Source organism: Ovis aries, chromosome 10 (assembly GCF_016772045.2).
Source record: "Ovis aries strain OAR_USU_Benz2616 breed Rambouillet chromosome 10, ARS-UI_Ramb_v3.0, whole genome shotgun sequence".
Classification (NCBI taxonomy): Eukaryota; Metazoa; Chordata; class Mammalia; order Artiodactyla; family Bovidae; genus Ovis; species Ovis aries.
In genome coordinates this window covers 84,844,501-84,868,058 of record NC_056063.1, presented here as the reverse complement: position 1 = coordinate 84,868,058, position 23,558 = coordinate 84,844,501, and the positions used below count along the sequence as shown (strand labels likewise).

The 23,558-nt window shown below is 57.5% G+C and overlaps 1 protein-coding gene across 7 annotated transcripts in view; it reads right to left on the bottom strand.

The window, feature by feature from the left end:
* ARHGEF7 (Rho guanine nucleotide exchange factor 7) overlaps nt 1-23,558 on the bottom strand; it is a 100,976-nt gene that overhangs the window by 26,545 nt on the left and 50,873 nt on the right. For all 7 annotated transcript variants that reach the window (XM_042255070.1, XM_042255073.1, XM_042255072.1 and 4 more), the window contains 4 exons: nt 19,027-19,115; nt 9,556-9,650; nt 9,216-9,311; nt 1,231-1,353 (listed from right to left, as the gene is read on the bottom strand). In XM_042255070.1, coding sequence (XP_042111004.1) covers nt 1,231-1,353; nt 9,216-9,311; nt 9,556-9,650; nt 19,027-19,115 — 403 coding nt within the window. The remainder of the gene's footprint in view (nt 1-1,230; nt 1,354-9,215; nt 9,312-9,555; nt 9,651-19,026; nt 19,116-23,558) is intronic.

Here is a 23,558-nt window from a genome sequence, read left to right as displayed (position 1 = left end):
CCTTCAGGACACACCTTCACCCCCAGGGGCCGGCCCCTGACCAAAACAGCAGAAGGAGAGAACACATTTAAAATGCCCTGTAATTTACTCCAGCCTTCCATCTGTTGTTCACCTCTTCCAGGACTGCGTCAGCAATTCCCGAGGATTTTTCAAAATTTCACTTCAATCCCTGCATCTCGCTCAGGAGGAAACGCATCTAAATCACTGTTCCAAGGAGTAGACGCTCAGCTACTCAGGGATTCTGCTTCCCGCCAACAGGACCCTATGACCAGGCCCTTCCAGAGAAGAGGGTGATCTCCGAGGGCCACCGGCTGCAGAGGCGGGGGTAGGGCTCCAAGCAGGCCACAGGCCCTCCCTAAGGCCCACACGACCCGGCCACAGGCGGACAGATGCAGGCCGCCTCGCCAGAGCCTCACTGAGTTACAAGCAGCCCAACGACGCCCGCTTCCCGGCACAGCCTCTAAGCTTCAAACTGAAATACTGAGTCAGGAGTAACCTGAGGCTAAACACTTAAACCAGGAGCACAGCGGCACTGGCCTTGCTGCGACTCCCGCAATGTCTTCCTTATGGTTTAAGAAACGACCGAACTGCTATTTATGGCTGAACTGCTGTTTCAGAAGGAACCATACGGTTTTCTGAATCCTTAACAGACGCGCGCCCCTCTGGGAGCAGCAGCAGAGCCTCGGCGCCCACCCTGCGTGCAGGTCAGGCCCCGCGGCCCTCCCTGCTGCCCAGGAGGCCGGGCTCGGCACTGCCCAGGGCGCACGGCCGTGCCTGCTGCTGCTTCCCGCTTCCGGCTGCCGAGCGGGAGCGCACAGCCTCTGGCCCGGCGTGCCCCACAGAGACGGACCGTCTCCTACCGCAAGGCTCGCTCTGCCGCACGTGCTCCAGCCCCGCGCACTGAGCGGGTGCGACAGCAGCCCGGACCAGCCCGCGGCCGCCCTCCAGAGCTCCCACCAGCTCCCCTGACCTCTGTCCACAGCGTCCAGGCCGAGGAGGAGACTGCAAAACACGCCCACTTCTATTATAAGCACTAATTAGGATCTTAAAGCCTGACAGCAGCCCTCCCCAGGCACTCACTCGGAGGATAATTAAACTTATTATTCTTGAAAAGCACACGATGCCCGCACCGCGTTTCAAGTAACATCTGACAGAAATGAGCTGCCCTGAGGGAACCCCAGGACACGGCCGCCCCCCACCCCCACCTGGGAAGAAGTCCACGAGACACACCTGTGCTCCGTGAGGACGCTGACTGCGGACGGGTGGTTGGCACAGTACGCCAGGTACAGGGTCTTCATCTGCGGCATCAGGCTGAGGAAGCAGCCCCCGACCCTCTGCTGGGCCTCCGGCATCCTGCAGACAGCGACACGGAGCCGCACTTAGTAAGCATTGCACAGGGCAGCCCCGGGGGGCGCCCCCAGCCCCGGCCCCCGGGGAGCCGCGCAGCGGAAAGCAGGCCGTCCCCTCCTCCGGCCTCCAGACGCCAGGACCTGCACGCCAGCCCCTTCCTCGGGCACCGAGCAAAACAGATGTCCAGGAGCATTATGTCGTGTGTACATAAGGAGAAACACAACGTGTGGTTACTTCGTCAGTAAGGTTTACTGCTAAAGTAGCCACTAGACAAGCGCAGAAGCCCCACAGCTGGCTTCCCGGGTGGGAGGAGAGACGAGCGGCCTGCAGAGAGGGGCGGTCACCCCACCAGGTGAGGGGGACGGTGCCGAGCGCCGGGGGTCGCAGGGCCCTACAGCCTGCCCCTGAGCAGGCCCTGCGTGCACGTGAGCGCCGGCGCTCCGCCCCTTCACTGGGATCTGGGGTCAAAGCAAGTGGGCGCCCGCACTGCTGGCAGACTCCTGCCCAAGCATGAGCCCCTACGTGGGTTTCAACAGTCTTCAGAGATTAGTCACAGGTTCGTGTATCTGCAGGATAAACAGTCACTGACTCAATAAATTGACTTCACCATCCAGTCGGGCACTGGGAGCACATTAAAAACAGAGGAAGAGGGAGTCTCTACCTTCAAGGCAGCTGCAGTCTCTAGGGGGAGACAAAGCCAGCTCAGAGCTCAGCTGGACATAACAGAGAGCGAGCCAATGCCTCACTCATATGGCCACACACGCAGGCGCCCCCAGAGGGGGACACGGCGCAGTCCAGAGGGGGACAGGGCGCACCCCAGAGGGGGACAGGGTGCACCCCAGAGGGGGAGAGGGCGCACCCCAGAGGGGGACACGGCACAGTCCAGAGGGGGACACGGCGCAGTCCAGAGGGGGAGAGGGCGCAGTCCAGAGGGGGAGAGGGCGCAGTCCAGAGGGAAGAGGGCGCAGTCCAGAGGGGAGAGGGCGCAGTCCAGAGGGGAGAGGGCGCACCCCAGAGGGGAGAGAGCACCCCAGAGGGGGACACGGCACAGTCCAGAGGGGAGAGGACACCCCAGAGGGGGACATGGCGCAGTCCAGAGGGGAGAGGGTGCCCCCAGAGGGGGACACGGCACAGTCCAGAGGGGAGAGGGCACACCCCAGAGGGGGAGAGGGCACACCCCAGAGGGGAGAGGGCATACCCCAGAGGGGAGAGAGCACCCCAGAGGGGGACATGGCACAGTCCAGAGGGGAGAGGACACCCCAGAGGGGGACATGGCGCAGTCCAGAGGGGAGAGGGTGCCCCCAGAGGGGGACACGGCGCAGTCCAGAGGGGAGAGGGTGCACCCCAGAGGGGAGAGGGCGCACCCCAGAGGGGAGAGGACACACCCCAGAGGGGGAGAGGGCACATCCCAGAGGGAGAGAGGGCGCACCCCAGAGGGAGAGAGGGCGCACCCCAGAGGGGCACAGGGTGCACCCCAGAGGGGAGAGGGCGCACCCCAGAGGGGAGAGGGCGCACCCCAGAGGGGAGAGAGCACCCCAGAGGGGGACATGGCGCAGTCCAGAGGGGAGAGGGCGCAGTCCAGAGGGGAGAGGGCGCACCCCAGAGGGGAGAGGGCGCACCCCAGAGGGGGAGAGGGCGCACCCCAGAGGGGAGAGAGCACACCCCAGAGGGGCACAGGGTGCACCCCAGAGGGGGAGAGGGTGCACCCCAGAGGGGAGAGGGCACACCCCAGAGGGGGAGAGGGCGCACCCCGGGAGGGGCACAGGGCGCACCCCAGAGGGGAGAGGGCGCACCCCAGAGGGGAGAGGGCGCACCCCAGAGGGGAGAGGGCGCACCCCAGAGGGGGACACGGCGCAGTCCGGGAAGGGCACAGGGCGCACCCCAGAGGGGAGAGGGCACATCCCAGAGGAGAGAGGGCGCACCCCAGAGGGGAGAGGGCGCACCCCAGAGGGGGACACAGCACAGTCCGGGAGGGGGACAGGACGCACCCCAGAGGGGAGAGGGCACACCCCAGAGGGGGAGAGGGCGCACCCCAGAGGGGGAGAGGGCGCACCCCAGAGGGCGGGAGGGCGCACCCCAGAGGGGGAGAGGGCGCACCCCAGAGGTGAGAGGGCACACCCCAGAGGGGGACACGGCGCAGTCCGGCAGGGGCACAGGGCGCACCCCAGAGGGGAGAGGGCGCACTCCAGAGGTGAGAGGGCACACCCCAGAGGGGGACACGGTGCAGTCCGGGAGGGGCACAGGGCGCACCCCAGAGGGGAGAGGGCACACCCCAGAGGGGGAGAGGGCATACCCCAGAGGGGGAGAGGGCGCACCCCAGAGGGGGACACAGCACAGTCCGGGAGGGGGACAGGGCACACCCCAGAGGGGCACAGGGCGCACCCCAGAGCGGGAACAGGCCCCCCAGTCACCAGGGAGCAGGCATCACACGCTGCCAAGGGCGCCCTCCCCAGAGGCTCTGAGACCAACTGCTTTCTACCAGGACCCGGACGCCCAAGACACACCTACCCTGAGACACTGGCATCTCAGCAGGCGACGGTCACGCTTGGACGCCAGGAAACAGGCGGGGGTGGCCTTCTCCCTCGAGAGACCCGGCAGGGGCCCCACCGCCTGGCTGCGGGGCTGAAGGCAACAGCAATGACGGGACGTCCCGGTCTTGCCGAGAAGAGCAAACCACTGCCGGAGACGGGGCACGGGACGCCTGCAGACGCGCTGTCTCCGTGACATGACGGGGCTGCACGCCCTGCTCAGCGCTGGGACGGGAGCTGCCTCGCCCGCCTGGGCCAGACCACAGCGCCACGCACTCACGGTGCAATCTAGGCCAAGGGGCTTTAGTCTGCTACATGTCCACGAACTACATACGGACAACGACTTCATATATAAGGTTTTCTTTCTTCCCATCGAGCTTGGCTCTAGAGTTTTACTACCTCTCTCAACCCAACTGTGCAAGAAATCACTACGGTCGCCACCATCAGTTTATGAAACCTTCAGTCCATCAACTCGCCAACCTGAACTAGCAGTCAGAGCTCAGAAAGGTTACGTGAGTGGTCTTAATTGGAGCCTAGGTATTATGCCAATACATCTCACACGTTAACACCATGTAGATCACCGAAATAATGGAACATACAACACTCACAAAGATCTTCCAGGCAGAACATGACTTAAGAATTGAGAGAGAGGGTGTTTCTCCCTCACGCTTCCAGAGGCGGGTTCGAGAGCATGAAGACGTGCAGCAGCGCGCAGGGCTGTCCCGCGTCCCCCTGCAGCCTCCGGTGGCCCCACACCACGCTGTGACAATTAGTGCCGGGTCAGAAAGGCCTGCTACTGCGGCTCTATCACTGATCTGATGATAGGAGGGGGTGGTCTGGTAGGAAGAGTCATCAATCAAGGACCTGCTAACAGGCGAAGAGTTACAGCGGTCAGATACCAGGTGAGGAGTTATCGATGGTCTGGTAACAGGTGAAGGAAACAGGTAAAAGCACCAGTCCACTCAGGCGTGACCGGAGTCAGACCCTCATGATGAGACAGCGGCAGCGACAAACAGATCCAGGGGCCGAGATCTGACATGCCGAGAGCCTGAAGAGCCATGGACAGGGGTTCATGACACTGTACATGAGGCAGGGATCAAGGCCATCCCCAAGAAAAACAAACGCAAAAAGGCAAAATGGCTGTCTGAGGAGGCCTTACAAATAGCTGAGGAAAGAAGAGAAGCTAAAGGCAAAGGAGAAAAGGAAAGATATAGCATCTGAACACAGAGTTCCAAAGAACAGCAAGGAGAGATAAGAAAGCCTTCCTCAGCAATCAATGCGAAGAAATAAGAGGAAAAACAACAGAATGGAAAAGATTAGAGATCTCTTCAAAAAAATCAGATACACCAAGGGAACATTTCATGCAAAGATGGGCTCAATAAAGGACAGAAATGGTATGGACCTAACAGAAGCCGAAGATATTAAGAGGTGGCAACAATACACAGAAGATCTGTACAAAAAAGAACTTCACAACCCAGATAATCACGATGGTGTGATCACTCACACTCACGTAGAGCCAGACATCCTGGCGTGTGAAGTCAAGTGGGCCTTAGGAAGCATCACTACGAACAAAGCTAGTGGAGATGATGGAATTCCAGTTGAGCTATTTCAAATCTTAACAGATGATGCTGTGAAAGTGCTGCACTCAATATGCCAGTAAATTTGGAAAACTCAGCAGTGGCCACAGACTGGAAAAGGTCAGTTTTCATTCCAATCCCAAAGGCAATGCCAAAGAAAGTTCAAACTCCTGCACAATTGCACGCATCTCACACGCTAGTAAAGTAATGCTCAAAACTCTCCAAGCCAGGCTTCAGCAGTCTGTGAAACAAGAACTTCTAGACGTTCAAGCTGGATCAGAAAAGGCAGAGGAGCCAGAGACCAAACTGCCAACATCCACTGGATCATTAAAAAAGAAAGAATTCCATAAAAACATCTACCTCTGCTTTATTGACTATGCCAATGCCTTTGACAGTGTGGATCGCAACAAACCATGGAAAATTCTTAGAAGTGGGAATCCCAGACCACCTGACCTGCCTCCTGAGAATTCTGTATGCAGGTCAAGAAGCAACAATTAGAACTGGACATGGAACAACGGACTGGTTCCAAGCTGGGAAAGGAATACGTCAAGACTGTATATTGTCACCCTGCTTATATAACTAGCATGCAGGGTACATTATGCAAAATACTGGGCCAGATGAAGCACAAGCTGGAATCAAGATTGCCAGGAGAAATATCAATAACCTCAGATACACAGATGACACCACCCTTATGGCAGAAAGTGAAGAGGAACTAAAGAGACTCTTGATGAAAGGGAAAGAGGAGAATAAAAAAGCTGGCTTAAAACTCAACATTCAGAAAACGAAGATCATGGCATCTGGTCCCATCACTTCATGGCAAATAGATGTGGAAACAATGGGAACAGTGAGAGACTATTTTTTCGGGCTCCAAAATCACTGCAGATGGTGACTGCAGCCATGAAATTAAGACGCTTACTCCTTGGAAGAAAAGCTATGACCAACCTAGACAGCACTGTTAAAAAGTAGAGACATCACTTTGCCAACAAAGGTCCGTCTAGTCAAGGCTATGGTTTTTCCAGTGGTCACGTATGGATGTGAGAACTGGACTTTATAAAGAAAGCTGAGCGCCGAAGAATTGATGCTTTTGAACTATGGTGTTGGAGAAGACTCTTGAGAGTCCCTTGAACAGCAAGGAGATCCAACCAGTCCATCCTAAATGAAGTAAGTTCTGAATATTCACTGGAGGGACTGATGCTGAAGCTCCAATACTTTGGCCACTTGATGCCAAGAACTGACACCGGGAAAGACCCTGATGCTGGGAAAGACTGAAGGCGGAAGGAGACGGGGACAGACAGAGGATGAGATGGCTGGATGGCATCATCGACTCAGTGGACGTGAGTTTCAGCAAGCTCCAGGAGCTGGTGATAGACAGGGAAGCCTGGTGTGCTGCAGTCCATGGGGTTACAAAGAGTTGGACAAGACTGAGTGACTGAACTGAACTCAACAGGTGAAGAGTTATCAATGGTCTGATTCAGGAGAGTTATGAAAGGTCAATAACATGTGAGGAGTTATCAACGGTCAGATAACAAGGGAGGGGTTACCATTGGTCTGATACAGGTGAGCTGTCGATGGTCTGACGCGGGCGAGCAGTCCGCAGTCTGGTAAGGCAAGTAGCAGTGGCCTGGTGCCCAGCAGTGGCACAGGCAGTGTCCGCAGCCTCCCCAGGGAGAGCACCCTACAAGGTGGGCGGGGACGCCCAGGGCCCGTCTCCTTCCCCAGAGCAGAGAGGGGTGAGCTCCAGGAGAGACGTGAGCAAGCAGAGCTGCCGCACGACGTCCCCTCATGGCACGTTCACTCCCGCTGGCGCTGCTAACTGCAGCGAAAGGGTTCAGGGTCCAGTAGCCACCAACTTCCCGGGGAGACCAAGGGCAGCACGAGGGTGTGGCCGTGACCTGAGTGAGCCTCTGCGTCCCACCTGAGTCTGTCCACTACCAACCGAGAGAGGCGTCCCTGCGAGGGGACACGAGTGCCTCCACACTGGAGCCTCAGGGCGCTGGCAGCGCCTGGACCCCAAACCCTGAACACGGACGGATGCCAGAGGCCCAGGAAGGCGGCAGCACCTGAGGCTCCGCCAGAGGAGTCCCCATCGCCGGCCAGCAGCTCCAGCCCCCGCCTCGAGCCATCTGTTCACATCCCCACGGGCCATTGGAGTGCCTTCCCTTCCAAACTTCCTAGACGCGCAAGGTTCTGGAGCTGAAAACGTTTCCGTGGAGTCATGTGGTCTCATTCAACGAGTCAGGAGGTTGTGGCAAGAGCCACTCAGGACCTCCCAGGTGACACGCGGGGGCCGATCCTGATGCGGGGCCCACTGTGCAGAGGCCCCACCGGGGTCGGAGGCGATGACTGCGCTTGCCTGGGTCGGCGCACCACCAGCCCCAATCGCTGCCCCACCAGGCCAAGTCCTATGCTCTGCTCTTCAGCAGGGACGGCCCAGCAGAACCAGAGTGCTCTGCGTCTCAGCCAGTCCATTCTACAAAGTTAAATATCATCTCCGGATCCCCCCGTGTTTCTATTATTTGGATGGTTCAAAATACAACTTTCAGACAATATAAACTCTATTCTCTAGCTCAAATCTGTATTTTGATAATAATCTAAAACAAATACTATTTTACTGTGAAAATGTTACAGTAATGGTACAGTGTCTACAAAGGTGAACTTATTTATATCTTAAGACACGCCCTATAATTAACTTTGAACATAAATACACAATGTTTATTTAACCAGTAGCAATTATGTCAAATGTTTATTTCAGTACTTTCTTCAATAACCTGAAGCCCTACAAAATATAAGACAACCAATGGGAACTCAGCCTACAGTACACAAAGGAGTCTGCAACTCAGCCAGTGCAAGCGAGCAGGAGAGCACGCCCAACACGCGCGGCGGCCACGCCAGGGAGCCGGGGCTGTGCCAGCACGGCCCACGCCCCAGGGCGCAGCAGCAGGAACTGGACCCAGCGGAGGGGAGGGTGGGGAGGGCTGGGCACACCGCCTCCTGGGCCCACCCCTGACGAGCGGGCCTGCCAACTGAGCTGAGGCCCTGCAGCAGAGCGGGCGGGAGCCGGGTATGGGCAGGGCTCCCACCGACGGCCGCTGTGCGGGGACCAACCTCCTACCTTAGCTCCCCCCACCCCCAGGCCGCCCCTGTGGCCCTCCAGGCCAGCCTGTGAGAGACAGCCGGGAACAAGCGCAGGAATAAGCAGGCACCCCCAGCTTCTGAGCAGAGCTGAGGCTGGACGCTGCTGGGGAGACGGACGGGCAGAGGGCCACCCGGAGGTCAGGGCCTTGTCAGGAGGTCCGTGCAGGACACAGGGGGAGGCCCGGGCAGGACACAGGGGGAGAGGCCGGCCTGAGCCAGGGTGGGGGCAGTGCGAGGGCAGGGCAGAGGCTGCCATAGGAACGAGCACCCGCCCAGGACAGAAGAATGCGCGGTAAGGTGTGCCAGGTCGAGTGCTGGGCACAGGGTGACCCGCAAGGGCGGGAGACAGGACAGCGAGTGAACGAGCAGATGTGTGCCCCGAAGAGCGGGGCCGCTCAAGTGGCACGGGCTCTGGGGCGGCTGCCACACTCCCATCACCGCAGCGCTTGGTGAGCAGTCAGCAGATCCCACTGAGGAAGAGAGTCCAAGATACACTTTTACTGTAAAGGTTGATATACCCCAAACATTCGAAATAACCCAGTACTCACCTCTGGAAATGTGAAACCTAAAGTTAATCCTAAAGTTATATCCATCTGGATTTTACAATTATTAGCCTCTTACTTACTTGGTGCATTCTTCTAAAGACTGTACAAGCATTTGCTGGAAAGAACATATTTCTTCTAGATTTCCCATTAAATGTGACGTGTTTGCTGAACTTAACCTAGAGCCGAGAAAAACAACAGGAGACACGTGTGGGCGGTCTACTCACGCGCCCGCCGCGCCCCGCCCCGCCCCGCCCCGCCGCGCCCCGCCCCGCCCCGCCCCGCCGCCTAATACACCAGGCGCTTTCTCCTGTCTTCAGCTGCATTCCATCCCAGCGTTTCAGCTGCTGTTCTCTGAAAACACGAGGCAACAGCCAAGTGGACCACTGTTCCAACGCTCGACACAATTACCACCTAACTTACTTCTCGCTGGTCTGCAGGGGCCGTAGGTAGGTTGAAAGCACAGTCTGAAGTTCTTTAGAATATTCATTTTCTGTTTCCAAAATATTCTGTAGCACCTACAATAAATGATAAGTATTACTTGACATTAAGACGTATAAGCTTTGGAAAGTTCATCACTCCCGTTCAAGTCACACTGTTCCTTCTATGTAATGCTGATTTGTTTAATATCATCACTCCCTGTGATTATTAACTAGTAAATTCAGGTAATGAGTTATTATCGAGGCTATCCAACTGACTTCATCTTCCTGCCAAGCATATTTAACTCGAGTACACCTAGAAAGACGCCTGAATGCATTCCATCCTCAGACAGTGATGCTGAGTCTGTTTAGATGGAAAGAAGGAACCACTGACAAGCGGGACAGCATGGAGGCACGGATGAGTCTCCACACCACGCGCTGCACGAGAGAGGCCATTCACAGCAAGGGCAGCCTATATACGCCATCCACGGGAAACCCAGGGACAGGCCAAACTGATCTGTGAGCGCAGGGACGGGGGGGAGGGGGACAACGGGGAAAGGGACATGAGATCAATTTCTGGAATAATGGACAAGTTCTGCCTCATGATTTGGGTGGTTGTTACACAAACATATACACCGGCTAAAGCTCACCGACTCATCCCCTTAGCATCTATGCACTGTGACGTACGGAACGTGCATCCATTTAAAAAAACAAACGTGAAGTTCACCCTGTGGATGGCATCTAGTCATTCTAAGTCAATTTCTGGACACTGCAGACCTTTACCAGAGAAAACGACCATCTCAGATCATCCTATACATGTTACAAATTAAAGGTCCACCAGCATAAAACCACCACTGTATGCAGAGATGGGAGAAAAATTATGAATCAACCTTGAAATTAACATGTTTCCTGACAGCCTGCAAAAAATACAGACAAAAGCAGTTAACAACTCCTAAAAACCGAGACAGAAATCTAAGTGTAAAACAGCTGAGCTCAAACATGAGCCCCTTTCCACCGCAATCAATGGCAGGAGCACTGGTCCCTGGGGCGGGGCTGGGCGGGGCAGCCCAGGTCTGCAGGGGGAGCCTGATGGATGGATGGACCTGGAAGGCCGAGCGAGTGCCCACCCAAAGCACCTCCCATCCAGAGAAAACCCTCCTCTACACAGGAAGAGTGAAGCCGGGAGAGGTGAACCCCCTCTCCAGCCTCAGGCTGAGGGCTGCCTGGGAGCGATGAGCCCTCCTCAGCCGTCTGCTCCACCCCACTGCGAGAGCCTGCGCCTTCTCCAGTCACGACGTCACGCCACACGCATTTTCTGAGGAGCTACTTACCACCTGCGCTAAATGCACTGTCTCCCAAAACTAACACAGCATCCTAAACTAATCCCGCAGAAGAAATCAGACAGAATAAAGATTCCAAACATGCTCGGTTTTCTCCCCTGATTTTCAATAATCAAAAGGTATGTTTAAACGTTTAAGAAAAAAGTAACCATTAGCTAAATTTAGAATCAGCGCTGACACAAGCAACAGGAATCGCCGTGTGCTCACTAGGGCCCTCCGAGCGCCAGAGGGGAGCGGGGCCATTCGGGAGCGCGGGGGCCCGAGGCGGCCCTGCAGCCGAGGGGAGGGGACCAGGCTCTCCCTCGCTGCGGCAGCTCTGGCTCCGCTCCATTTCGCCCCTGAATGGACGGGGCGGGGCCGCTCTGGGAGACCCTGCCTCGTGGGGAAAAGCGGGCGCCGCTCTCACAGTTACAACACTGCCCCTCCAAGAAACTCCCAGTGGGCCCAAGTGTCAGAGGACTGGAGGGTGGGCGCACCATGTGACCCTGCCTCTGCGTCACCGTGGGACACGCTTCGTCCACGTCACCCACAACTTCTCCTCACAAATGATCCGAAGCAAATCAAGCACCACCAGTGGGTCCCTGAACTAAAAAAACTGAATCTGTCACAGATGAGTGAGACAAAAAGCCCTATTCAACATGACAACAAAGGCGCAACCCAGACTCCAGTCTAAGGACAACAGGAACTATTACAGTGAGTGAAGGCGCCCAGTCGTGCCGACTCTGCGACCCGTGGACTGTAGCCCACCAGGCTCCTCCGTCCATGGGGCTCTCCAGGCAAGAGCACTGGAGTGGCTGCCATTTCCTTCTCCAGGAACTACTGGCAACACTGCTAAGAGCACGCGTGGAACCCGACACACCCACTTTACAAACACAAACAGCTCCCACGCGACAGCGGCGTCGGGAGTGTGAGCGCAAGGCAGTCGGATGGCCCTCCTCAGCCGCGGGGCGAGCAGACACGGAGCGCCCCGAGAGTGCACCAGGACCCACGCACAGCGCGCTGCCCGACTGCCTCTCCTGCAACAGCTCAGCTGCTAACCGCGTCTACTGGCTGCAAACACAACCTTCAATTAAGTGCTCAAGACCAGCTCTAGAGCAACCCTGCCCAAACCACCCAGGCTACGCTCCATGGCTTCCGCAGACGCTGAGGGACCCACACCAGCCCGGGCGCCCACCGCACACCCTGTCCGAGCTCACAGTATGCCGTGGGCCCCAGCCATCACCTGTCTCCCCTTCCTGGACTGCTGCACGCTCTGGCTGCTGCAGGACCCCATGGGACGTCACGGCCCAGCCGCCACGGCTCCATTGCACACAGGCGGCCCCGAGAGGGTCGGGAAGAGCAGCCGTCACCGGGCACCACGAGGAGGGCGGGAGGCGCGGGGCAGCCTGGCCAACAATGGTGCCCACAGGGGGACCGCATCGGGCAACTCACAGACAATCCCTGGCTGTCAGCCACAGCGGCAGAGCCAAACAAAGGACCGACTCATGCCCTGCAGCCCACAGAAGCCCGCTTCACTGCTGCCAGGAAAGGAGCGCGGAGCGCCGCTCTCCTTACGAGTGAGTCACAGCCGTCGCTGCAAATTCCGTGGGTGTCGTATGTTCTGTGTGTTGTTGACAGTCCTCTGAAAATAAATAACTGATTTACATGTAACAGAACATGTAACACGAAGGAAACTTTTCAAGATTTGATGCAGCCACAGTAAAACATTCCATCACAAACTACAGCCAGGGACGCCTCTGGTGGCCCAGCGGCTCCACCCTGTGCTCCCGACCCAGGGGCCTGAATTCGACCCCCGGCTGAACTCAAGACTGGCAGAGCTGTCCTTACCCTCTCGCCCACCTAACTATAACCCCCACACCACAAGGGGGAATCACCATCACACATACTCTTCCAGCCCACTCTGTTTAAATGCTTAGTACTTCAAGTTTCAAAAAGTAAATTACTAGACAGGACCCCCGCCATTTATGAACCAGAGCGGGGAAGAGGGGAGAAGGAGGGCAGCCGTGCCTGCAGCGCCCCCGCTCCCAGGGTGGAGGCCTCGGGCCGCCCCTGGCCGTCACTGACCAAGGGTGGGGTCCTGATTTCTGCGTCCTCAATGCTTCATGACATTAGGTCTCAAGAAGAGTCGGGGGGTGGATATAAAATGTTTACATTATTATGCCATTTAAAAGGAGCTATGTTCTTACGGTATTTCTAAACTTGGGGATTCACAAGACTGGGATGCTGAAGATTTAGTGCGCAAGAGCTCCAACAGAAGCCGTGGGCCCACTCTGCTCTGTGTCACCCCAGAGACAGCAGACCCCGGCCTAACCCCAGCCTTGCACGTCTTCCTGGACGGCACACATGTGTAGGTCTGCCTGCTTCTTCGAAAAAAGGGGCTCTTCCTGGCCTGTGGCAGAGGTGCGGAGAGTCAGCTCCCCGACTCGAGGCAGGAAGGGACCTCACAGAAACCCCGCCCAGCCATCCCCGCGTGGCACAGCTTGCTCGCTCTCCACTCACAGACCCAATCCTGGCCACCGCCGGAAAAGATGCCCTGTGGTCTCCATCCGCAGGAAATAGGGACACTGCACAGGAACCGCGGGGGCAGGGCCTGTCCCGGCAGCAGGCGGTCAGTGTGGACGAGGGCCAGGAGCGGAGGGCCAGAGGCAGCAGGCGGTCAGTGTGAGCGAGGGGCCAGGGGCGGAGGGCCAGAGGCAGCAGGCGGTCAGTGTGAGCGAGGGGCCAGGGGCGGAGGGCCAGAGGCAGCAGGCAGTCAGTGTGAGGGAGGGGCCAGGAGTGGAGGGGCAGAGGCAGCAGGGGGTCAGTGTGGACGAGGGTCAGGAGTGGAGGGGCAGAGGCAGCAGGCGGTCAGTGTGAGTGAGGGCCCAGGAGTGGAGGGGCAGCCCCGAGCACAATGGAGCGGGCAGCCCCGTACCGGTTGGTGTGCCAACGACCTGACCCCGTACGGGCCGTGGGGAGACACTGGCCAGTCCTGGGCAAGGTGGAAGAGGCAGAGGCCATGAGGGGCGAGGGCAGCCGGGGTTGGGCTGGCTGAGCGTGGCTCCAGGTGAGCCTCCAGCCACCAGGCCTGGGTTCTCCCGGACAAGCAGGCAGCGGCTCTGAGCAACCCCAGGAGCCAAGGGGACGGGTGGGGGTGGGTCCATCCGGAGCACAGGAAGGGTCTGTGGAAGTCTGCTACAGCGTGAGGGACGACGGGTGCCTACTCTGACGCAGACATACCAGCGATCACTGCCTATTGGGCCACGCTTGCAATCTTCAGAGACAGAGCTCCCGAGCCTGTCGTGACACCGGGCGCATGCGGACGCCAGCCACGCGCACCTTCCGTCCGCTGCGTAAGGAGCCCTGACGCGGCCCTGAAGACAAAGCCACGTGCCACACGGCACGGAGGGCGTGACAGCCGCTCTCTTCCCAGATGGACACAGTCAGGAAAGCTCACTCTCTGATGGTGACAGGGAGACTCCTGTCCCCTAGGAGAGGTGCCAGAAGACTGTCCAGCCCCTAAGGAGTGAGCACATGGCTTCTCCAAGAGAAGGGCTTCCCCTGACCTCCCCTGGCCAGGGGTCTGTCACCAGGCGGGAAGCACAGCCGATTCCTTTCACTGCCACACCTACCAAGCTCAGAGAGGTCATACACTCACTCCCGTTAATTACACGATCCCGTTACCCTTGACTACCGCCCCTGGGCAATGAATCCTCAAATGGGATGCCTGTGTGCAAGCAGAATAGTATGGTGGCCTCAAATGCTTCTGAACACGCTTCCTAATAACCATGGTCCCCTGGACGGCAAGGAGATCCAACCAGTCCCTCCCAAAGAAAATCAACCCTGAATATTCACTGGAAGGACTGATGCTGAAGCTGAAGCTCCAATACCTTGGCCACCTGATGTGAAGAGCCAACTCATTGGAAAAGACCCTGACACTAGGAAAGACTGAAGGTGGGAGAAGGGGACAACAGAGGATGAGATGGTTGGATGGCATCACTGACTCGACGGACAGGACCTTGAGCAAACTGCAGGAGATGGTGAAGGACAGGGAGGCCTGGAGTGCTGCAGTCCACGGGGCCACAAAGAGTCGGACACGACAGAGCAACTGAACAACAAAATAAAAATGAGAACCTCCTAAGGGCCAACACTCACGAGGCACCTTACGGCCCACTGCTAACCCCGTTAACGCTGCAAGGCCAAGGCCAGCGTTACCAGCGTTCTGTTACAGAGACATGGCCGTGCAGGCGCGGGGGCTTCCCCCAGGCCATCCCACAGCAGGGCGTCCAACCCTGCACGCAGGGCCTGAGCCCCGCCAAGTCACCTAAAGAAGGGCGCTGCTGACCGTCACTACCTGAAGAGCGAAACACATCTCACAGCGAAAATAAACTGTGCTGCTGGGCCCTGTCTCCAAACTCAAGTCAGCCCTCCGAGTGACGCAGCCACGGGGCTTCCTCCCCTACGACCCTCCGTGTCTGAGCCCCGACTCCGCCTCCCGAGGTCTCGACCCCCTGTGACATTCCAAGCCAGCCTGAGCTCTGGGGCCAGAGCAGCCCCCACCCCCTTTGCCAGCGTGATGGAGGAGCACAGGTCCGCCCCATTCCTGGGCACACTGCCTTCTGCCCTCAGCGACAACACTCTCACACAGCCAAGTCACACTACCTGCATAATTTTATATTCTGATCATTGTACTTAACGTGAAAACACGTGCTGACGCTTTTTAAAACCCCCTGTGCACCTGTGAGAATTAGAAATGGGCCCACCACTGGCGCCTGAGGCGTCAGTGCACAGCCACACACGTAGGCTGCTTGCAGCTCATTGCTGAGCAAAGCGTCCTACGAAAACATCCTCACATAGACATCTCTGAAACCATCTCAGGTAATGCTTCTGGGGTGATTTCAAGAAGCAGAAATACTACGTTAAAGGCTTGGGTGTTTTCAGCATTCCACACAGTTTCTCTTTTGAGAAACGCTTTCTGGTTCTGTAGGCAAGGAGCATGAGGGTGGCCATCCACCAACAGCAGGTGAGACCGGAGGCTGGAAACCGACAGCACCTCTCAGGCCCCTCGGGGGGCAGGGTGGGGGGAGGAGGGCCGCGAGGCCACTGCCCCAGGGCGAAGCTTCCCTCAGACCCACAAGGCAGGCGAGGCCACCGCCCCAGGATGAAGCTTCCTCAGGCCCACAACAGGGGGCGCAAGGCCACTGCCCAAGGGCGAAGCTTCCCTCAGGCCCACAACAGGGGGCGCGAGGCCACCGCCCCAGGATGAAGCTTCCCTCAGGCCCACAACAGGGGGCGCGAGGCCACTGCCCCAGGATGAAGCTCCCTTCAGGCCCACAAGGCAGGCGAGGCCACCGCCCCAGGATGAAGCTTCCTCAGGCCCACAACAGGGGGCGCAAGGCCACTGCCCAAGGGCGAAGCTTCCCTCAGGCCCACAACAGGGGGCGCGAGGCCACTGCCCCAGGGCGAAGCTCCCTTCAGGCCCACAACAGGGGGCGCGAGGCCACTGCCCCAGGGGACGCTGTGACTGCACCCGCCTAGGCACGAAGACCCCTGGGGGGACAGAGTCAGGTGGGAATCCACCCCCCACACCCATCCAGTCTGGGGCACTTTACCTCTACGAGCTCAACCAGGTACCCCAAGTGAGTATCAGAGAAAAGGCAACAACCAGGATGATTCCAACTCTGAGACACTGGAAAGATTGGGGTTCCCAGGGGTTGGGGGACGGGCTCAGGGTGGCAAGGAATGAACAGGCCCAGAGGATTTTCAGGGGTGAAGCAGCTGGCGCCGTAATGACGGAGCCACGACAGGTACGGTGAGCGCCGCAGGGACCCCTGGGCTCCGGACGGCTGTGTCGGTGCAGACTCTCCTGGGAAAGCGTCCCGCCTGCTGAGTGTGCTGCGGAGGAGGGGTCCGCGCCTGTGTGGGGCAGGGGCTGCAGGGGGCTATCTCCCTCTCAAGGGCACGGTCAGCTTAAATTGCGCTGAATAATAAAGTCCAGTCTGACAACGTGTCCAAAGAACTGAAGAAAACTATGCTTAAAGAATTTTTTTAAAGTATGAGAACAATGACTCAAATACAGAATGTACTGACCCACAAAACGCATCAAATGGAAATGATGAACTGAAAGGTTCAATAAATAAAATGAAGACTCCACTAGAGGGGCTCAGTGAAAACACAAAAAGACCCACAGGGATTTTATACTCCCTAGAATAGAAAAAAAAAAAAAGAAGGAGGAGGAAAATGAACAGCGCCTCAGAGACCGGTGCGATACCCAGTGCTTGCCAACCCATGCTCAGCGGGTGTCCCAGAAGCAGGGCGGGAGAGGCGTGACCAGCCCGAGGACGGCGGTGAACCGCGAAGGTCCTTGTCCTCTCCCCAGTGTCGTCGTGGCTGGTCTGGACCATCGCACAACAGCAGAAGCCACGCAGCCTCCCCACTCACACCTGAACCTCCAAAGGTCTGCATCGATACCTCCACCTCCAGCACTCCCCCACCCACGGCTCCCCCCCACCTCCAGCACTCCCCCACCCCGGCATTCCCCCACCAACGGCTCCCCCCCACCTCCAGCACTCCCCCACCCCGGCATTCCCCCACCATGGCTCCCCCGACCTCCGACACCCCCCCACCCACGGCTCCCCCCCACCTCCGACACCCCCCCCACCCCGGCATTCCCCCACCACGGCTCCCCCCCACCTCCGACACCCCCCCACCCACAGCTCCCCCCCACCTCCGACACCCCCCCCACCCACAGCTCCCCCTACCTCCAACACCCCCGTCACTGACCCCAAGCCTCTCCCGTGACATCAGCCCGCACTGGCCTCGCCCCGGAACCCTGGGCTCATCTCCCAGTAACTCGCGCAGCCGTCCGTGAAGACAGGACGACCGAGGCTGTGTGAGAAGTCTCACGCGCCGTCTCTTCTGTGCGGCCTGTGTGTGCCGTGTGGCCCACATTTACTTTTCTGTGTGATTTACAAATGTGGAATTCAGGCAGGCTGCAACTGAGTCCTGGCTTAGTCACCAACTGGATTTGTTCACTTTTCTAAAATGAGAGAGACACCAAAAGACGGTCCACCAACTCTACACGCTGATGTCCTAACAACCACGGTTTAACACGTGCTGTTTACGCTCACAGCTCTACGTAAACAACAGTTTGGACGTGAGACTGAAGTCAAGGTGTCCCCTCACCCGATTCAGAGTCAGCAGGCCCTGTGCATGGGGCTCCTCTCCCTGCGTGAGCACGATTAGAGATGGATGGACCTCTGGAAGGGCACTGGTCACGCTTCAATCCGAAGAGGACTACACGCTACTGACCGGACCTCCGGAAAGCACGGCCACCTGGTTCCACGCAACACTGGGCGGGAACGGGCTCCCGGAGATGAGAACAGCGGCATGGGCCCCAGCAGGAGTCCTCTGACGCGACCCTCGGATGCACGCAGGCAGGAGGCCTCCGATGTGACCCTCCGGACAGACACAGAAGCAAGGGGCTCCCGCTCCGGGACATCACTGGGAATCAGAACGGCACTTCTTGCCCCCTGCAGCCTCCCCAGGAAAGAAGGCAGCGTCTCACCCAAGAAAGGGGAAGGGAAGGCGGCCCCACGAGTCCGCAGTGGACGCAGCAGCCAGGAGTACAGGGCACCTGGGCAGACGCGAGCCTCACTGCCACGCACTTCCCAAGCTCACAGACCGCTCAGGTTTCCAAAGGCAGCACGTCTCAGGATCCTGAAACGCTTGTCTTCACTATGTGCAATGTCCAGAGGCTCGCCTCTAATTTCAGGCTATTTGCATATATACACACATCAATCCCAGGAAAGACTACGGTAACACACGAGATAAGCTAAAAACTGTACTGATCTAGAGGACTGACGACCTACTCTGAGCCTAAGGGCACTTAAACCTTCCACCACATTACACACCTTTTTAAATCCCATGTTGGAGACTGGAAACCATGTTGGGAAATAATCGCAACACCAGGTTACGCAACAAGAACAGGCACAGCTACACACACCCACACGTGAGGACATCACACAGCGACCGCGGGGGCAGGGGTCCACGTGGCCGGTAAGCCCCTGCTCTCGGCAGTCGACCCCATTCTACACGCCGAGTTTCGGAGACACTGGAAAGCCAGTCATTCTCTGAAGCGCCCCTCGGTCACTCACCACGTTGTAGTAGCTCTTGTTAATGGCGGTCGTATCGAATCCTTTGGGAGGGCTCTTCAAGGTTCCGGACTTGGGCGACACAGGCTTTTCTGAAACAAAGACGGAGGGCAGGTTCACTCCTGGCTCCAGCCGAGACCACTGAGTGCAGCAGCCCCCACGGCCTGGCCTCTGGCTCCGACTGAGCCCCGGACCACAGGGAGGTGGGACAGAAGTGCACGCGGCCAGAAGGCCCCAGGGTCCAACCCCTCCTCACGGCCAGCTCCCGGGGCTCAGAGACCCCCACAGCCCAGCCTCTCAGCTCAGCTGCACCCCTCACAGATTACACACCGCTGCCGTCAACACACAAGAGAACCCATGAGCCACGCGAGCTCAGGGTGCAGTCCGAGTGAAGTCCGATCCCAGCAGAATCAGAGGAAAAGTGGGCAGACACCCAACAGCGTTAAGACACCAAGACCCACAGTCTGGAGCGTGTCTGGAGCGACCCAGGTCACGAGAGTGCAGAAGGCCTGCCCACACAGGCGACAGAGGAGGAGAGCCCCAGGCAGGGTGGCGAGAAAAGCCACACTGTCTTCAGGACCTCCAGACCAGAACCAAGGAAAGGGCCCCCGTCACGGCAAGGATTCAAGTGCATCACAGGACTTTCATCCAACGCCACTCAAGCGAGGCTTCTTCAGCGCAGGCGCTGCAGGGGCCTTGCCAGCTGATTCTGTGGCTCTAGGTGTGTGTGCGCGTGTGTCTGGCAGTCACTGGTTCTGCAACGTGGGTGTGTCTGTCACCGAGGTTCTGTTGGGGGGGTGTCTAACCTGGGATCTCCAGCTACAGAGGCTGGCAGTGGCCCACGGCTGGCAGGGGGAAAGGGGAAATTCTGACGGGCGTGGCCTCGGGGGCCAGTCTCCACGCCCCGCGTTCTCCTGCACCCTCTCTGCCCTCCTCCGCAGGACCCTGCTGCTGACGGCTGGCAGTGCCCTGAGCACACCTGTCCAGAACCTCTCTCTGGCAGCATGGCCCTCCAATCCCAAACACCATCGAGCTCCAGGTCCTAGATCCCAGTTGCTCAGTATTTCCATGACCTTCTCAGCACCGGAAACCCCTAAAAAGCCCAAAGCAAAACGCCTATCTTTAGCTGTGGGTCCCCCTCCTCCTGTGGAGCGGCTGACCTGAGTCTTCCTTCAATGTCTCTCTGTAAGGGTTTCCAAATGGGTGAAAATACAGAACAAAACAGAAGGTCCTACTCCCAGCTGAAAGAACTTTCTCTGTCCACAGGATGGAAAGGAAAACTCAAGAGGAAATAAGTGACTTTTAAGCTATGAGAGATACAAGGAGGAAAACTTCCTCTCAATTTTTATATCTGCACCTTAGCATTTAACTGTGGAAGAAAACCTGATTTTTCCATCTGAAGAAAAAAATGCCTTTTCCTCCTTAAAATCTGCCATCTGGAGGGAGCATACGCAACCGCAGTAAAGGGGAGGTGGCCGAGCCTAAACTACGGCCCTGGGTCGAAAAGAAGCCCCAGAAGGCACACGGCAACAGAGGGCAAGCGTGGCTGACTCAGGAGGCCTGGAGCTGCTAAAAGCAGGTCGTTTGCCAACTGCCTCACTTTACCAATACTTAAGTGTAACACATGCCTCTCAACATCCCAGTTAGTAAAAGTTAATCAACTTACTATGAGAACTACAACAAAGACGTTTTTCAAAAGCAAGCTACAGGCTAATGTTCTACAAAAAGAGAGACAGGCAGGAGAGACCCAGACAAATCAAGGTTTAAGTCCAAAGAGGTTGTCTTCTCTCACTTAAAAAAAAAGGAGAGCATACAATGTGCTGGGCGCCAAGACAGAATCTTCTGGGCTGGGAGCTGTCAGGAACACACTGTGTGAGGCGCTCCTGAGCCGTCACATGGAGGAGCCCCCATGCACCCTCTGCAGGAGACCCAGGAGGGCGGGGCTGGCGCTGCAGGGACAGGCTCCAGGAGAGGTGTCTGTGGAGGTGCAGGCCGCAGAACCGCAGAGCTGCAGGCCTCCAGCTCCTCTGGAGAGAACCTGGATGTGTTAATGCAACACGACAGGTCAGTCATGGCCACTCGTAACAGGAAAACACACAGGAAACAGATCTTAAAACACGCAGCTTTCCTAGCATCCTAAGGAAAACAAAACATTCTGCGGCCCATCCAAGATCTAAAGACAGACTCCCTGTGAGGAGGGCAGGGGAGCCCCGAGGATGGAACAGCGCACCTTCCAGGGCAACTCGGGCAGCCTGTCCCCGCTTTCACGCAATAATCCTTACAGAGCGCTGATAACAGAACGCAGACACAGGCGTGCTGACAAAAGAGGGCTGGCGGCCCTCCCCCCGGGCGCGGAGAAGAGCCACGGCTGCAGAGCACGGCAGCGTGGGGCTGCCCGGGCCAGGCTGCAGGCAGGGCCGGGCTGCAGGCAGGGCCGGGCTGCAGGCAGGGCCGGCGCTGGGCGGCCCGGGGAAAGGAGGCGCCCACTGAACAGCCAGCCATCAGAGAACAGCCAAACAGAAAACAAGCCCATCAAGAACTCGGGCGTCAAGGGAGCGTGAACAAGAAACACACAAGGGGCCCAGTCCCGAGATGCAGAAACAACATGGCCATCTAGGAGGCTTATCACACGTGTGCTGAAAACGCCTCCAAAGAAACTGGGGCCCGAATGAGTGAAAAGGCACCATGAACACGAAGGACATCTGGAAAAGAGGGAAACAGCCTCTAGAAATGAGCCCTGCGGGCTAAGATGGAATCTCGGTGGACAGGCGGGGCGGAGGGAAGCGGGCAGGGAGAGATCTGAGGAGCGGGCTGCAGGCGAGTCTGGGCCATACATCATGAGGCACGGCAGCACACCGGCTCAGCGCGTCAGAGACGGAACCTGGCACGGGGCCCGTGTGGCCCTGGACTCGGGGCTCCCAAGCCCCGCGGCGCCCGTGTTCCAACCCCTGGACCCAGCGCCGGGCGCCTGATGGCAGCGCCAGCACTCCAGGACGAGCCTCCTGGCAACCTGCCTTCCACCCCGCAAATTCAAGAAACCATCGCACGAGTGTCTGTGTGTGTAAAACACACACTAACTGTGTGGATAAAACAAGTTTACGCACCAAGAGTCTGCACAGAAAACGCTCAGGGACACGGACCACACCTTCCGTCAGACAGCACATGCTCAGGAAGGACCCCAGCGCCTCCGCAGCGAACTCTGAAATAGCCTCTCGCAGAGCCCAGATGGGAGAGGTCTGAGGCAACGGGTCTCCGAGGCAGCATTCCTGTCTTCACGGGGACTATTTCAAACCAGAAACCACACTCGGGCCCCAGGCGCAATCAGAGCACTGCCGTCTGCAGCCACACGGGGGCAGGAGAGCGCAGCCACGCGTTCGCCCGAGAAGCCGGACAGAGCTCACCTGGAGACACGCAACCCCAGAGGACGTCACAGAGGAGGGGGCCTCAGCTCTGTGCATTTGACAAAGATGTCTGTGAACCGAATCAGAGCTTAACACAGAGAAACTCCTGCCATGACGGCCACTTAGAGGCAGGAATCTGTACGCTGGGACCTGGCACATTTTGTTTACAGAAAATGAAGGCTAAATTACACTGCAGATCACAACGTTTATGTCAAACTTGCTCTTCAAAAAAGAGAAATCCATTCCAAAGTCACAAAGTCATACAAATTACCAAAAAAAAAAAAAAAAAACAAACCCGCAATTACACAAGTGCTACCATGATGCTGGATTTTCACTCGCAACTGTTACAAAGTGAAACAGTAAAAACAAGCTTTCATGTCTTTCCTTCTCAAATGGCCTCGTTTAAAATCAGACAGGCACAGCTTTCCACAGAAGAGAGTCACCTAATCGGAGGACACTAGGGATGGAAACTTACTCCTCAAAGTAGCTATTCCTTTAGCTCGACGATCAAATAGCAACACCCAGCCTAACAGACGGAGAAGGCAACGGCACCCCACTCCAGTGCTCTTGCCTGGAGAATCCCAGGGACCGCGGAGCCTGGTGGGCTGCCGTCTATGGGGTCGCGTAGGGTCGGACACAACTGAAGCGACTCAGCAGCAGCAGCAGCAGCCTAACAGATGACTCACTTGAGCAAATATGCCATTCTCTATATTTTAAAACTAAACACGAAAACAAGGAAAGTTTTCAGTTGCTTGAGTCTCAGTGTGGCATGAAAACTAGGGTTTCCATGCGAGCCCTGCAAGGAGCTGTTTGCCAGCAAAGCAGTTACACACATGCAACTAAAGGGGCCTCTCACACACACACACACACACACACACACACACAAAGCTAAGGCAGAGAAACACACAACTAAGGCAGAGAAACACACACACACATAACTAAGGCAGAGAAATGGGGTCGCAGGCAGAAGAAAGCAATGTGGCTACCCCTGGCGCAGGCACCGCACCCAAATGAGACGGCTGCTTCTTAGAGCTGTGTCTGCCCCCACCCCCACGGAGCTCAATGCCCCCCAGAAGTGGGGTAAGAGTAGAACACGCCTGCCAGGCTGCGGGACACCCGGAGGGCCCCACAGAC